This window comes from Microtus pennsylvanicus, chromosome 20 (genome assembly GCF_037038515.1).
Source record: "Microtus pennsylvanicus isolate mMicPen1 chromosome 20, mMicPen1.hap1, whole genome shotgun sequence".
NCBI lineage: Eukaryota > Metazoa > Chordata > Mammalia > Rodentia > Cricetidae > Microtus > Microtus pennsylvanicus.
Window position 1 is genome coordinate 9,226,104 of NC_134598.1, and position 17,192 is coordinate 9,243,295.

Sequence of the window (17,192 nt, forward strand, 5' to 3'; positions counted from 1 at the left end):
CGCAATGTTAGGAAAGTTGAGAACCACTGCCCTCGGGTGAAACCAACTGTCGTTATTTTGCTCAATGGACGTGTTTTCAGCTGCATTCTAAATACTTATATTCATCCCTATAGACCTGGGCTACGGCCAACATTGCCAGAGGGTCTTTGTGCAGTGGGCATCAGTCAGTGCAGGGGTGGGTAATCAGTCAAAGTACTAAGACAAAAGAACTGGATGGATGCTCATCCCTAAATTGGATGTATTTATCAGCTCCTGCCCACACATCGCAGCCCTAAGTGGGACATTTTTATCACACACACACGCACGCACACACGCACGCACACACATGTGCATGCACACACACGCATGTGCACGCACACGCACAAACACGCGCACAAACACACGCACACACACGTGCACACACACGCACGCATGTGCACGCACGCACATGCACACATTCCAGTCTCAGGGAACCTCGAGGATGAGGAGACAGGTGCACAGGCTGAAGGACAGGGAGAAGCGTGGTGCAGCGCTGTTTTCTGGACATGACACGTGTCACTCGGGAACTCACACGCCTTTAGTTGCCACCACCAGACCTGTAGGAGCTCAAGCCAGGCACTCCAGCACAGGTGGGGGAGGCGCTCCAGACCCAGCCTTTATCGAGCAGTTGGGGCAGTAGGTCGCCGCTGGGGAAGGGAGAATTGCAAGTCTTTTAAGAGGCTCTCCCACTGGCAGGTTTTCCCATGCGCCATGGGGCCAGGACTAACTGAACTTACCACACCACCAACAAAAAGATATGCAGGACTCATCTGGGGACAAACAGGGGAGTGGAGGAGGGGAATGGAGGATAGAAACAGTTGTGTTGAATTGTATACATGTATGATGTTCTCAAGAAAAATTATAAATTACTTTCAAAGATGACACAATAATATCTCTTTTTTTGTTTGTTTGTTTAGTTTTTCAAAACAAGGTTTCTCAGTGTAGCCCTAGATGTCCTGGAACTCACTTTGTAGACCAGGCTGGCCTTGAACTCACAGAGATCCACCTGCCTCTGCTGGGATTAAAGGCATGCGTCACCACTGCCTGGCACAATAATATATATCCTTTTCCTTATGTATCTTTTCACAAAGGAGAAACATTTCTATTTTTAGATATTAAAAGCTACAGACTCAGGCTGGAGAGATGGCTCAGTGGTTAAGAGCACTGGCTGCTCTTCCAGAGGTTTTGAGTTCAATTCCCAGCAACCACACTGTGACTCACAATCATCTATAATGAGATCTGGCGCCCTCTTCTGGCCTACAGGCATATTTGCAGGCAGAACACTGTAAAATTAATAAATAAAAATCTTAAAACAAACAAAACAAAACAGAAAAGCTACAGGCTAGACATGGTAGTGCATACCTTAATCCCAGCAGAAGCAGTAGGATCTCTGGAAGTTTGAGGCTAGCCTTGTCTATGTAGTGAGTTCTAGGCCAGGCAAGGCTAAATAGTAAGACCATGTTTCAAAAAATAAATATATATGGATATACATATATATTTATAAATACACACACACACACACACACACACACACACACACACACACACATATATATATATATATATATATATATATATATATATATATATATATATATAGTCTTTGGGGCTGAGAGATGGTTCAGTGCTGGGTTCAATTCCCAGCACCCATGTGGTAGCTGACACCAGGCATGCACACAGCACACAGACATGTAAACAAATCACCCATATATGTTAAAAAAATAATAACAATAAAATTAATTTTTAAAAAGGTCTGTAAATGTAAGTTGGTAGAATGATTGCCTACCATATTCAAAGCCCTGGATTTGATTGCCAGCACGGAATGGGAGCTCATGCCTATAATCCTAGCACTAGGGAGGTAGATGCAGGAGGATCAAAAACTCAAGGTTATCCTCAGCTGCATAACGACTTCAAAGTCAAAGGCTCTGAACCAAAAATAATATTTTAAATTGAATCTGTCATTTGGTTAAAATTAGCTAGAAATATTTATTTGGGCTCTCCAAATCAATACACCCAATGCCCAAGCAGCTGGGCTGAGGAGTGGGACCTGCAGCCGAACCCTGCTGAAGCATGGGCAAGGCCCTGGGTCTGATCCTATCACCAAAATAGTAAGTTACACTTAAAAAGAGTAGAGCCAGGAAACAGAATTCACAGAGGAAGAGAGCTGAGGAAGGAAGTCCTTAGTGGGGTATGATAAACTGATTTTAGCAAGTCATTCTATTCCATTAAGTGCTTAAATATTTATATTCTATACTAAGATTCCGGTGCTAGGAATGCAGTTCGCAAAACACTTACCAAAGTGATTAAGGATCGATATTTTAAAAGTTTACTTCAGTGGTTTCTCTTCAAGAAAACACAGAAGAAAGTCAAACACCGAGCAATGACAAGTTGGACTGTGGCTCAGAGAGTGTGTGTTTGGCACAGACAAGGCTCTGTGCCCCCATCAATCCTCAGCACAGAAAGAAAATAGAGGACAAGGAGAGGAGGGGAGAGGGAAAAGGAATAACTGGCAAAATGTCTCGGCAGGTGAGACTTCTAACTGCCACACGTGGCCTAAGTTTGACCCCAGGACTCACCTGGTGGAAAGGAGAGAACTGACTCCCATAACTTGTCCTCTGACCTCCACACGTGTGCCGTGGCATGCCAACCCCAACACACACACACACACACACACACAAATAAATGCATGTAACTTTATCAGAGAAGAAAAGGAGGAGGTTACAACTCCATTAAAACAAGTGATGTTGAGCCAGGTACAGTGGTGCACGCCTTTGACCCCAGTCCGGAGAGGCAGAAGCAGGCTTTCTGTGAGTTCAAGGCCAGCATGGTCTACAGAGTGAGTTCCACGATAGCCAGGGCTACATAGTGAGACCCTGTCTAGAAAAACACAGAACAAACAAAGGGAGGTTGGTGTCCATACATTGCCATGTCCAAGAGTGATCAATTGAAAAAATAAAAATGATGTCTATTGTCAAGCAGTGGTGGCGCACGTCTTTGATCCCAGCATTTGGGAGGCAGAGGCAGGCGGATCTCTGTGAGTTTGAGACCAGCCTGGTCTACAGAGCAAGTTCCAGGGCTGCTACACAGAGATACCCTATCTCAGAAAACAAAACTGATGTCCACCATGGGGGCTGGGGACACAGCACGGTGGTAAAGTGCTTACCTAGTAGGCCCTGAGTTCAAGTCACAAGCAATGCAACACGCACACAGTCTATGAGTTGCATTTTTTAAAAGATAAACGACAGATGAGCTCATATGTGGTCTGTGTACCAGGGACTATGGACGGAGTATCACTCAGAGCACCTCGTGTATGAGCTGCAATGTACAGTCGGTACCCTCCCGCTCATGACCATGAAGTCCACTTGAGTCCTGAAAGTAGTACACCTCCTGACAATGCTCGTGGCCACGGTGGGTATGATGTGCACTCGGTGTGTGGGAGAGACAGTGAAGAAGACAGATAAAGCCACACCTAGGACTATCACTGCAGGCTGAGCTCACCGCCTTGGTAGCATGCTCCTGAGTGGTCATCAGGCTGTCTCAGGCCTTTATATCTCCAACCCCCATGAGTGTTGAGTGTAAGTTTGGTCCTGCTATCTTTTTTGGCCAGACAGCATCTGCTCTGGTCCCTCGGGGGCAACTGCTTTCTTGTTCCATTCCTGACAATGGAATCAAAGCTGGCACAGTACACCTGCCTCCTACCCCAAACTGAATTCTACCAAATAGTGTGTGAGCTGGGGCTCAGCTTGTGGGTAAGGTGTGGGACAAAGGCCTCCTGCCTCCTGGTCATTCCCTGAGCACAGAGTACAGTTCCCTGGAGGTGGGGGAGGAGAAAGTAGGAAAGACAAAAGGTGAAGGGTATGCCTTTTTTACAGTAGCAAAAACTAAGCCTTGTGGAGGGCAGGAGTATGTACATAGAACAGCTTTAGAAAACAGATACGGGCCGGGCGATGGTGGCGCACGCCTTTAATCCCAGCACTCGGGAGGCAGAGACAGGCGGATCTCTGTGAGTTCGAGACCAGCCTGGTCTACAGAGCTAGTTCCAGGACAGGCTCCAAAGCCACAGAGAAACCCTGTCTCGAAAAACCAAAAAAAAAAAAAAAAAGAAAACAGATACGGGCCAGGCATGGTGGCACATGCCTTTAATCCCAGCACTGGGGAGGTTAAGGCTGGCGGACCTCTGTGAGTTCAAGGCCAGCCTGGTCTATAGAGCGAGTTCCAGGACAGCCAGAGGTACACAGAGAAACCCTGCCTTAGAAAAAACAAACAAACAAACAAACAAAAAACAAAAGCAACAACAACAACAAAGACAGGGAGACCGACAGAAAGGAAACAAACATGGAAGCCAGCATGATGGTGTACACTTGGAATCCCAGCACTGGTGAGGTGGAGGCAGGAGGATGCCCATTCAAGGCTAATAAGAGCTACACAATAAGTTCAAGGTCAGCATAGGCTATATGAGACTTTGCATAGGCTATATAGAGGAGAAAAAAGAAAAGGAAGAGGAGAAAATAAACGAACCAGAAATGGAAGAGTTACTGATTAAACTATAGATGATGTTGCGGGATATTGTATACGGTATGAAGATATATCGCTGTGACTGGTTTAATAAAGAGCTGAAAGGCCAATAGCTAGGCAGGAGGTATAGGTGGAACTTCCAGGCAGAAAGAGGAAGTAGGGGTGCAGAGAAGAGACCAACAAGACACGGAGGGGGTCAGACATATGGAATCAAAGAAAGGTGAAAGGCCACAGGATAAAACATAGATTAATAGAAATGGGTTTATTTAAGTTATAAGAGCTAGTTAGGGACTGGAGAGATGGCTCAGAGGTTAAGAACACGGGCTGCTCTTCCAGAGGTCCTGAGTTCAATTCCCAGCAACCACATGGTGGCTCACAACCATCTATAATGAGATCTGGTGCCCTCTTCTGGCCTGTAGGCAGACATGGAAACTAACACTATATACATAATAAATAAATATTTAAAAGAAAAGAAAAAGAAGAGCTAGTTAGGAACAAGCCGATGCTATAGGCCAAGCTTTTGTAATTAATACATCATTTTCATGTTGGTTTTTTTTTGTAAGCTGCTAGCCCCCCCAAAAAAATATGTCTACAAGATATTACAGAAGAACACGTAGTGACAAGAGACAGTAAACACAAATGTTGCTAAACCAAAAGAATAAAAACAGGTGTGTGTACGGTGCGAAATAAAAACACCAATGCAAAATAAAGACTATAAAAGAATGGTTCAGTAGGGTGGTAGTGGCGGCGCTGTCTTTAATCCCAGCACTCGGGAGGCAGAGTGGATCTTGTGAGTTCGAAGCCAGCCTGTCTACAAAGTGAGTTCCAGGACAGCCAGGGCTATTACACAGAGAAATCCTGTCTCAAAAAAAAAACAAAAATGAAAGGGAAAAAAAAGAGAATGGTTTTACTTCTTTAAATATATATGTATATAACATGGAATATGCAGTATGTGGCTGTATGTGTATATAGATCTCGCATAGAAAACCATATTAATAGTTATTCTCGGTCAGTATGGGTTTTATTTCACGTGATAGTTTGAGGGGTACAGGACTTTGCACTATAGCCCAGGCTAGCCAGCATTCATGGCAAGCCCCCTGGCTCAGTCTCCAAAGGGCTAGGGTTGCAGGCTGTAGCCCAGGCTAGCCAGCATTCATGGCAAGTCCTCAGCTCAATCTCCAGAGGGCTGGGGTTGCAGGTGGGAGCTACTGTGCAACACTGATTTTAAGGTCTGGTTTTTGTTGTTGCTGTTTTATGACTTAAAACTTCTGTAGTTGTACAGGGCGGTAGTGGCACACACCTTTAAGCCCAGCAATCGGGAGGCAGAGGCGGGTGGATACATAGTGAGACCCTGTCTGAACAACAACAACAAAAACTTCTTCCAAAATAAGAGGGCTTTTTGTTTTGTTTTGTTTTGGTTTGCTTTTGGTTTTTGAGACAGGGTCCTAGAACTCACTCTGTAGACCAGGCTGGCCTCAAACTCACAGAGATCCACCTGCCTCTGCATCCTGAGTGCTGGGACTACAGGCATGTTGCACCACCACCACCTGGCTAATAAGACCTCTTTTTAAAACCAAAAAATCTAATGTTTTTGTTGTTTTTATTTATTTTTTCTTCATTTTACATTCCAACCACAGTTCTCCCTCTCACCCCTCCCCCAGCCCCCTTCACCTCTCCTCCAGCCTACCCCCCCATCCACTCCTCCCAATGGGTAAGGGTTCCCATGGGGAATCAACAAAGTCTGGCACATTAAGTTGGGGCCAAGCCCCTCCCTCCTGTGTTAAGGCTGAGCAAGGTGTCCCACCACAGGGAATGGGCTCCAACATTCATGCCCCAGTAATAGATCTTGGTCTTACTGCTAGGGGCCCTATTTGTAGTTTTTGAGACAGTCACTATGTAGACCAGGCTAACTTGGAACTCATTATGTAGACCAGGCTGGCCCTGAACTCATAGATCCTCCTGCCTCTGCCTCCATACTGCTGAGGTTAAAAGTGTGAGACAACACACCCAGCCCAGAAAATCTGAAGTTTTTAAATAAACAGATTAATATCCTTATTTTCAACACGATAGAGGTATCAGCACACAGGAGAGAGGTCTCCTAGAATGACCCCAGATAACAATTTACGCAGTTGCTTACATGTTGAATGAAATGAATTTTACATGCTGATAGGGAAAAACTTCCAAGGCTCAATGGTAATTTTTTCAAAAGCCACCACCATACAAAATAATATGTATACTATGCTAACATATGCACAAAAATGTCTGTGTGCTGGCTAGTTTAATATCAACTTGATATAAGCTACAGTCATCTGAGAGGAGCAAGCCTCCATGGAGAAAATGCCTCCATAAGATCCAACTCTAGGGAAGCCTCTAGGGCAGTTTTTATATCAGTGGTTGTTGAGAAAGGAAGGGCCCAGCCCACTGTGAGTGGTACCACCCCTGGGCTGGTGGTCCCGAGCTCTATAAGAAAGCAGGTTGAGCAAGCCAAAGGGAAAAACCAGTAACCAGCACCCCTCCCTGGCCTCCGCATCAGCTCCTGCCTCCAGGTCCCTGCCCTGACTTCCTTCAGTGATAGACTGCAGGGTAAGCCAAATCCTGCCCTCCTCATCTTGCTTTTGGTCATGGTGTTTCGTCACGGCAATAGAAACCCTGACTAAGACAGCAGGCATGTACATATGTGCTTCACTGGAAATGTATATAGTGTGTACCTGTACATATGTACTTGAGACTAAGTGAATACAATGTCTGCAGTACTTGGTTGTCAGTGTATATAAAGTTTTTGAAAGTGTCCATGGAAACTGGCAGTGGTGTGTTTCTGAAAGAAGAAGGCTACAGTAGAGAAGTAATAAACTTGCCTTGAATAAACAACAAACAAAGAAATAAGAAAAATAAAAATGAAAGCAATTGTAAAATGATAAAAAGTTATGTAAATTAAAGTATCTGGTGGGCCGTTGAGTGTAGCTCAGCGGTGGAGTGCAAGGCCCGGGACTTAATTTCTAGCACCTTCCAAAAATATAAAAATGCATATAGAGAGAGCTTATGATATAATTTTATTAAAATCTATATATACATATGCCAAGAAGGAATGGAATCCTGGGCAGAGTGGGCCATGCCTTCAACCGCAGGCCTCCTGGAGGCTGCAGCAAAAGAATCACTGTGAGCCTGAAGTCAGCCTACCACGAAGGAGACCCTGTCTCACAGTGGGGCGGGGAACCAATAGGAGACTCATTAGGTAAAGGCACGCACACTAAGTGTGAACATCTGAGTTTGATTCCCGGAACTCACATCATAGATGAGAAACCCTGTCTGGAAAAACTAAAAAAAAAAAAAAAAAAAAAAAAAACCTGTAACTTAAATGCTTTTAAAGAATTTAAAGGGTAAACAAAACTCTAAAACCAAGTGAGCTCCATGACAGGCCCCAAGGCTACAGAGAAACCCTGTCTTGGGGGTAAAAAAAACAAAAACAAAAAACAACAAAAAAACAAAACAAGCAAAATGAGAAACAAACCAAAGAACAACAGCAAAAATAGAAACATCAAATAACTATTCTTTTTTAGAATGGTAAAATAAGGTTGATTTTTGGCACCTTCTTTGTGCTCTTCTTTGTAACTTTGCTAACAGTTAAAATGTATTCGATTTGCAATTATATAGTTTCCAATGTTTTTAAAGAAGAATGTACCTTAATTCTTTTTTTCAATTTTTTTTTGTTTTTGCTTGTTTGTTTTATTTTGTTTTGAGACAGGGTTTCTCTGTGTAGCTTTGGAGCCTGTCCTGGAACTCATTCTGTAGACCAGGCTGACCTCACACTCACAGAGATCCGCCTGCCTCTGCCTCCCAAGTACTGGGATTAAAAGTGTGCGCCACCACTGCCCGGCTCTTCTTTAATTCTTTAGCTGTAATGCACAGCCATGTTTCTCCTACCCAGTGGCCAGAAACAGAATCAAAGCATGTCTATCTCAGACCAATGTTTTTCACCAACGATCTCTAGCCATGCCAGGCACCCAGCTAAAGGGCGTTAAATATAACAATACAGCCAGCCTGGCCCCTCCCATCCTCCCTTCTCCCCGGGGGAACACGTGTACCAACACACTCAAATCTACACCCACTCGGTTCAAAACATCCCCAGTGGTTGATTCCAGAAAGCACTGGATGTGTAAAATGGAGGGCGCTCTCCAAGTGCTGAAGCTAAGGGGTGCCTGGGAACCCAGGCTGGAAAGAAGCAATGGAGCACAGAGGGAAGAAGGGTAGGGCTCTTGTGTCTGTGAGGGTAAAAGATAATCAGCAGCTAAGAAATGGGTGCTTTTGCCATTCTGCGATGGGCCATGACAAATATTATGATTTCATTACTTCCTAATTCTTGTCTGGGCCCACAACTCCAAGACAATTTCAAGCTTTTTTTTGTTGTTGTTTTGGGTTTTTTCTTCCTTCCTTCCTTCCTTCCTTCCTTCCTTCCTTCCTTCCTTCCTTCCTTCCTTCCTTCCTTCCTTCCTTCCTTCCTTTCTTTCTTTTGATTTTTGAGACAGGGTTTCTCCGTAGCTTTTGGTTCCTGTCCTGGAACTAGCTCTTCTAGACCAGGCTGGCCTCGAACTCACAGAGATCCGCCTGCCTCTGCCTCCCGAGTGCTGGGATTAAAGACGTGCGCCACCGCCGCCCGGCTTGTTTTGGGGTTTTCTGTTTTGTATGTAGCCCAGTAGCTCCACATAGCCTGAAACTGTCAGTCTTCCTGAATGCATCTCCTAAGTGCTTATCTTAAGATTTTCATCAGCTACCTGTGCTGGTAACATCTGTAACCTCAGAACTTAGTCAAGCAAGGAGGGGATCACCAAAAGTTTGAGGTCAATTGGGCTACATATCATTTTCATTTTGTTTTGTTTGTATGTAGTGGGGGTTTGTTTTGTTTTTTATTTTGTTCTAAGGCAGGGTTTCACTGTGTAGCTCTAACTGTTCTGGAACCCACAGAGCTCTGTCTCCTAAATGCTGGGATTAGAGTGTGCACCACACCCTACCCTGTAGTGTGGAATAAGAGATCTTTATTGGAAAGTAAGAAAATCAGCACAGAGCTGATAAAAGCCCCTTGTTCATTTCTGACAGGACCTTGCTAGGTAGCCCAGGCTAGCCTGGGACTCACAGTCCTTATGGCCTCCAATCATCCAAGTGCTATAAATATAACCATGGCAACCATGCCCCTGCTAGAAAATCTCACTTCTGATAGCCACTGTTGTCTCTACCTGGGCCACTCCAGTTGCATATCACTACCCTGATCTAGAATTCCCCCAGAACAATATCCCCTCCAAATCCCCAATTCCAAAGAGAGTCTCTGGAACACAAGCTACTTTTTATGTTTGTTGGGTAAATAGATATTGAGGAGAAGTAAACATCAGAGGTTTAGTGGTTTAGAGAAAACCATCCATAAGAGAGCAAAGTGCTTAGCCCTTCCAAATTTCACTTGTGCAGGGACAAAGTACATAAAAATAACATATTTTACTTGTTTTTTTGTTGTAGTTTTTGTTTTTCAAGACAGAGTTTCTCTGTGTAGCCCTAGGTGTCCTGGAACTTGCTCTGTGGACCAGGCTGGACTCAAACTCACAGAGATCTGCCTGCCTCTGCCTCCCAAGTGCTGGGATTAAAGGTGTGTATCACCACTTTAAAAATATTATGTGTGTGATTGTGTGTTTACATGTATGTATTTATGTGTTCTTGTGCATGCCTAGTGCGTGTGGAGACCAGAAGAGGGCAGCTGATTCCCTGGAACTGGAACCAGTGCTTTTAATCTCTGAGCCATCTCTCCAGTAATCCCTTATCCAGTTTTTTTTTTAAGGTATGATCTCTCTGTGGAGTCTAAGCTGGTCTCAAACTTTCAATCCTTCTGCCTCAGCCTCTTGAGTACTAGGATTTACAGGGTGTGTACCACAGGGTGTGTACAGCTAACTTTCAATGTTATCAGGAGTTTATTTGGGGCCTAGGGGAACACACCCATAATCCCACTCAAGAGGCTAAGGCATGAAGGTTACTCTCAAATTTGAACTTGAGCCACCCTGGACTACACAGTGAGTTATAAACCTGCCCGGGACACAGAGCAAAAACCTATCTCAAAAAAATAACAAACAGGAGCTGGTGAGATGGCTCAGTGGATAAAGGCATCTGCCGCCCAGTTTGCGTTCCATTCGTGGGGCTCTTGGTGGAAGGAGAAAGCTGATTCCTGCAGACTGTCCTTTGACCTGCGCTGGCGTGCCCTGGCATGTGTGCCCCACCCCACAAATAAATAAAAGTATATTTAAAATAAGATAGAAACAGAGGCTGGGAGGTAGGTAACGCAGTAAGATCCCTTGCTGTGCATGCATGAGGACCTGAGTTCATATCTCCAGCACCCACAGAAAACCTGGCCAGGGGCTGTGTGTATCTGTGACCTTAGTACTGGGAGGCAGAAACAGGTAGATCCCAGGGCACCACTGGCCACCAGCCTAGTCACGATGGTGAGCTTCAGGTGAAGAGACTGTCTCAATGGGAACAGGTGGCCAGCAACAGAGGAAGACACAGACATCCTCCTTTGGCCTCTGTAGATGGATAAATGTGCAAGCTCACTCTCACACACATATTTGCACACACACACATGCATACACTACATATACTCCCCAAATAAAAATAAAAACATAAAACAATGGCTATGATAATCCTACGAGGTAAGTGTGTTTATATTCGCTTTATAAATGAGGAGGCTCAGAGAGGTCTCGTTGTTTTCCCACAGCCACACAGCTATGAAACAGAGAGCATGGTTTCAAACCCTCACGGTTCTGACTGCAATCCCACACTGAAAGTGACCAAGGAACCACAAACACCAGCCCTGCCCCACATCCCAGCCTTCTCTTGGCTTTGCCCTTGCTACCTCATGCCCTCCCGGATCTGTATTTCTCCAAGTATTTTAAGTAGAACTAAAGCTTTTCATCACCTCCTTGTCTAACCTCTACCCCACTTCAGAAGTGTTCTCCCCCAAATCTTTTCAGAGGTCCTTTTCTACCCTCTCCTCCAGGTAGCTTCACACCCAGATAATGCCAAAGCCTCCGAAACTGAATGACCTGCTCCATTAGAAGCAATCCTGCAGAAGTCTCTGCTCCTCTGAGCTGCTCTTTCCCAGCCTTGTAAACTCCACACTCTTCCTTGCCTTCCCCAGAGGCTCTCCCTGGAAAGCCCACAGCCAGGGCTCCGAGCTGTCTTTGAACCCACTCTGAGCTTCCCTTCATCGGCTGGCACAGGAGAGGCCTCAGCACCTAACAATGTTTTCTATAACATGTGCTGCTTGATGCAAATGGGGAGATAAGATTAGGGGCTCAAAGACCTGCTCAGTTGTCAAGAAAGCCTTTCATCGAACCCAAACTTCAAGCACCAGGCCCTATTCTGTGGTGTCACCCCTGGGTATTGTTACCATGGCAATGCTTGAGAGACACTAGCCACAGCGAACATTGCCTCAGCTCTCCATTTTCCTTCGTGGTTCTCCCCTCAAAGCTAAAGAGATCCTTGCTTTCCCTTCAGAGATCACAGGACCCTCAGAGTCACGATGGTGGCACATGGCAGCAATCCTAGCATTCAGGAGGCCGAGACAAGATACAGAGTCTGTGTCCAGACTGGAATACCTGGAGTTCCCAACTATCCTGAGATACATAGGAAGGCCTGTCTCAAAAACAAAACAAAACAGAACTGGGCCAGGGAGATGATCCAGAGGGTGACGGTGCTGCCAAGCCTGGTGTAGTTCAACCCCCAGGATCTCCATGGGGGGGAGGGGAGACTCCTGAAAGTTGCCCTCTGCCCCTCACATGTGTGTTGTGGCATATGTATGCCACCACCCACATCGTACTCACAAAATAAATAAAGTCATATAACACCAACAACAAAATACAAGCCAAGTGGTGGTGGCACACACCTTTAATCCCAGCACTCGGGAGGCAGAGGCAGGCGGATCTCTGTGAGTTCGAGGCCAGCCTGGACTATAGAGTGAGTTCCAGAACAGCCAGGGCTACACAGAGAAACCCTGTCTCAAGACAAACAAACAAACAAAAACAAAACAGAAGACAATTGGCTTAACTTTTGGGAGGCCTGAGTTGGACAGTTGAAAAGGAGAAAGAGAGAGAGATTGTGCTTGAAATTGATTGATTCCTTGCCGTCACCCCTCCCCCACATCTGGCACAGATGCAGTGGCCCAGGCTGGAACAAAGAAGAAAAGCCGGAGAGACACCTAAATGAGTTCAGTGAGAAAAGTCAGACTGGATTCAAGCGTAAAAAGAGCAAAACAAGACGGAACACTACACGTACGTAGGCCGTGCCCCAGGCAGCTTTTTACTATGACTCAGGCCGCTGACTTTGTCAAATCCCACCCCCTAGGAACCTGAGAGAAGTCAGAGAGAGGGGCAAAGACAAGACCTACAGAACCGTTGCTGCTCTACCCTCTGCCAGCCCAGGCGGCCCAGGCGCAGGAGGGCCTCGGAAGGCCACAGCAAGATGCAGTGCTGAGCAGAGAAGGGAGGGCCACCACGGGAGGAGAGGGAGCCAGGCTGCTGGCTCTAGTGGGTGATCCTTTCCCACTCCACCCAGCCTGCTTTCCCTCACCTTCCCAGACGTTCTGAAGTGGCTTCTCCACTGGTCATCAGGCAGAGCCCCCCACGCTGGCTCCCAAAGGGAGCCAGAAGAGAAAACAAGAGGCAGAAGTTGCCATTGCCGTACGGGAACCGTCAAGACCCTCCTCACAAGCATCTCCCTCTGAAGCCATCCTTGGGCAGAGTGAAGAATGGTGGCCCACAGGGCAAGCAGCTCGGAGGATGCCACCTGAGACAAAATGGTCCCCTGGAAGACTTACATCTTGAGTAAGAGATTGACAGGAGGGCTTGGGTAAGGAACAATTCAGGAGACAAAGGTATAGCCCTACCAGTATGAACCAGACAGGTAAGAGAAGACTAACTACGGAGCTGAGATAGAATCTGCAAACCAGGGGGACATGGACTTCTTTTTATCCCCCATCCCCACCCCTGGTGTCTCTTCTGTTTAGCTGGACTAAATGGTCAGATGATTCCCTCACCCTTCCTCCCAACATCACAGACCAGGACCCATCCCACACACCAGGATGGCCTACAGAGCCTAGGGAGCCCATCTTCGTATAGTGGATAAGGCTAATGAAGTTAGCTTTAAAGTAGGTACCCTTAGTGCCTTTGCTCCCCATGACCACCCCTCCTATTTTTCAGTCTTTACAGCTTAAAAGGACCTCAAAGCGCAAATCCCCTCACTTAAAGACTGACAGTCAGGATACTCAGAGAGAGAGGGGTCCCCAGGGCTGATCAGGGATTTCTTTTAATCTGACCACGCTGACCAAACAGCAAAGCCTAAGGTCCTTAAGGCAAACAGGGGTGCTCTCCGTGGGGCAGAAGCGTTGAGCTGAGTTCACTGTGTGAGAATATGACAGGCTAGGGTAGGAGTCTGGGGCTTTCTTGGGGACATGTTTACAAAAGGTTCTGCTCCCCAACTCGAAGGTCCAGGTGTCGCCTTTCTCCTTGCTTTATGCCAAGCACCGTGGACGAAGACACGGGAGAATCACCCTGACCTTGAAGATTGCCCTCATAGATGCTCCTCCCTTCCAAACCTGGCAATGGTTTCTTGGCTTAGTACCCCCAAAACCCTGCAGAACTCAACCCTTCACAGCCCGAAGTCCCTTTAGGCCATCACAGATAACGGTCTGGAACAGAAATCTGGGGGGGGGGGGGCAAGGGGGACACAAAGGAAAATCATGTGCATTTTGGAGTCCCAGACCTGAGTCCACTTCTATAGACTGAACAGATCTATGGATTCTCAGCATGACCTTGAGAAAGTCATTCAACTTCCTTGGGCCTCAATCTCCTAATCTGTAAAATGGAAATATGCACACGACTCCAGACTGTAGTTTTGGGAATTCAGCAGTAAACAGACTACCAAGGACACGGTACACATTAATGTTCCTGAAGATCTCCACCGGCAAGGGCTTCCATGATGAGGTGGGGGTCAACCACTACACTCCATGAGATTTTCAAGATTAGATGGATAAGCAAGTATGAAGGAACTCGGGGCTTGGGCATTTTGACTTGGGAGGGTACAGGGAGTTTGAAATTCTCTTGATACTATACTTGGGATAGAAAGGCAGACGCGTCCTTACGGTTCTGGAGGCTACCTCCTCAATTGGGTGTGGCATCCATCGATGTATTTCTTTCCCAGAAACCCTTCATCAGACCTGTACTCCCTCCCCCGCCCAAGTCCAGGCAGCAACTACTTCGGGGATGATGAAGAGCTAGCCGGTCCTAGAACCCATTCCCATTCCTTCCTCCATAGGGACCCTAGACTTCCCAGTTCTGATCTAGCCCATCTACTAATCTTTCCCTCCCTTCGTGGAGGTTGGGGCAGAGATGCAAGCCAATAACAAAGAGAAAACGCGCTTTCTCGGGGGAGGGGGCATCCCCAAAGCAGGGAACTGGCTCTAAGGGGTGGTAACATTTCAAGAGAGTGGCAAAGACAAGTTGGGGCTCCCGATGACGATGAAGGAGCCCCCTCCCACTCTGCAGAGACTTGGCTGCAGGCCTAGGCAGGCCACACCCAGCCATCCTGATGCAGGGGAGAGGAGGGGCTGCGGCGGATGGAGGGTGAGTAACCCGGAGCCGCTGCAGAATGACAGGCGTAGGGGCTAAGTCTAAAGGTGAAAAGATGTTTGCATCCCGCCCCTCCTCTGATTTCCTTTGGATGCAGCACTCACCCCAATAATGACGCTGTCGTCCCCTTGAAAAATGGGGATGAACTTGTCCCCCCGCAGAATCTCCGCCTGGTTCAGGGGCCGAAATCGGCAAAGCACCTTGATGCTGCATTCGTTGTTGGTCTCCGCCATGGTGGTCGCCGACGAGGGAGGGGCTGGGGCAAGTCTTCGGCTGCACCGGGTAGTGTGTGCTCCGAAGGAAAGGAGCGCTGAGCTGGGGTCAAGGCGGAGGACAGGTGATCTGTCGCTGGGGCCAAGGAAGCAGCTGGGACGCCCGGGCGAAGCCGCGCTTTCGGTCTCCTGCGGCACTGGATGCGGCGACCTGGGCGTCTGGTCCTCTCTCCGCGCTGTGCCTCTCCGCCCCTCGCGCTGCAGCCGCGCTGCGGGCCTGGGCGGGGCGCGCAGGAGCAGCGAGGGCGGGGTTTCCTTCGCAGGGGGTGAACCACACTGGACAGCGACCACCCAAAGGTGGAGTTTGGCTCACCTGGCTCTTCGATCCTTAAGACTCGGGGATAACCATGTACTCACCCCTTCCCCTCACAACTCACTCCGCTACAGTAGACCCGTTTGTTCCTTCTCTGACTCCACCTACTGGAATCGTTAAGGGGACTAAGGTGGGCCTGCCTGGGGAAGAGCACCAATAGGCCTTCCATTCCTTTATTCCAGAGCATACCCCAAATGCTTTACAACCCTTTTTTCATATTTAAATCACACTTGTCATTCTGCTACCACCCGTCGACCCCCCCTCCCCCCAGTTTCTTTCTGCTGCCCAGAGGTACTCATGACCCAGTTGGCCTTCCTGGATGTGTGCCTATGGTAGTGGAATCCAGGTCCCATGCCTTGGAGAAGTGGCTGGAAGGTCTAACTTACTCCCCTCCTTTTTTCACAGAAAGTACTACCGTCTGGTGATAGTCAGGTCCCCAAACAGAGTGAAGCCAAACTAGCTTCTGGGTCATCAGCATTCACAGGCAGATGGAGTCCTCAACGATGCCACTGAAGTTGGGGCTAGGGTACAGACAGGCAGGAGTAGCTTTTGCAAGAGAAAGGGAGCCTAAAAGCCTGAGGAAAGGGTGAGGATAAGAACAAAGACCAGAGGTACTGTGTGAGGATATTCCAGGGCAAACAGCTATATTTGGGTTTCAGACAGGCTTAGATATCTGTGTGCATTTACTGTCCTCGTTCCCTGTGGATAGAGTCCCAACACCCCAGCTCCTTTCTCAAGGCATTCTTTCCTTCTCCCAGTTTCCTGGTCAGAAGAAGAAAAGAAAACCCAGGGAGTTCTTGTCCTTCCTCCCCTTGGGTCAGGCTCCCACTGCAGCCCCTGAGCAGAAACATCCAGAGCTGACCAAATTGATTTTGCTCAATGTCACAGCCTCTGCTAGGCAACAGAGAACTAGGCTGCAGGACTTGAGGTTTTAGCCAAGAGGTGGAGCAGGGTGATGGGAGAAGGCAGGAGCGGGTGGAGGCCTCTGCTCAGAAATTGACCAGGGTCTAGGTCAGTTAGGCACTATGGGGCAAGGGTGAGATGACAGTGACCTAGACAAACAAGCCCTCATCCTCCAGGAACCCACGGAGCCAGGCCTCTGCCACTCATCCACCTTGACTCTTAAGGGGACTGAAGGAAAGGAGTCGGAAGCTGCACACGAGAGTTCGGGGTCCTGGCGACAGAGGCCGAGGCTCGGACACAAGCCAGGAATGAGAATGACAATGAGTATCTAACTCAGGAGCTCTGCAGGCAGCTGTCTGGCACTATTTCTGAGGACTGTAGCATCTTGCAAGCTCAGGAAATATACCGACATCCTGCCTCTAGAACCAAAAGAGTGGCTTCCTTAGTGAAATGGCTTCAAAATGCCAGTCCATAGGAGGGTCACTGGTCAGAGATGAAAGTTCAGTGGGTACATGC

The 17,192-nt window shown here is 47.4% G+C and overlaps 1 protein-coding gene across 2 annotated transcripts in view; it reads right to left on the reverse strand.

The window, feature by feature from the left end:
- The window catches only part of Kif5a (kinesin family member 5A), a 43,101-nt gene extending 27,235 nt beyond the window's left edge, over nucleotides 1–15,866 (reverse strand). The window contains exon 1 of one of the 2 annotated variants that reach the window (XR_012908597.1): nucleotides 15,293–15,854. Coding sequence is in view for 1 of the 2 variants with exons in the window: in XM_075954064.1 (XP_075810179.1) it covers nucleotides 15,293–15,421 (129 nt within the window). In the remaining variant the exon portion in view is untranslated. Of the gene's footprint in view, nucleotides 1–15,292 lie in introns of both variants that reach the window. The other variant, XM_075954064.1, reaches the window with a different exon arrangement.
- Between the last annotated feature and the right edge of the window lie 1,326 nt (nucleotides 15,867–17,192).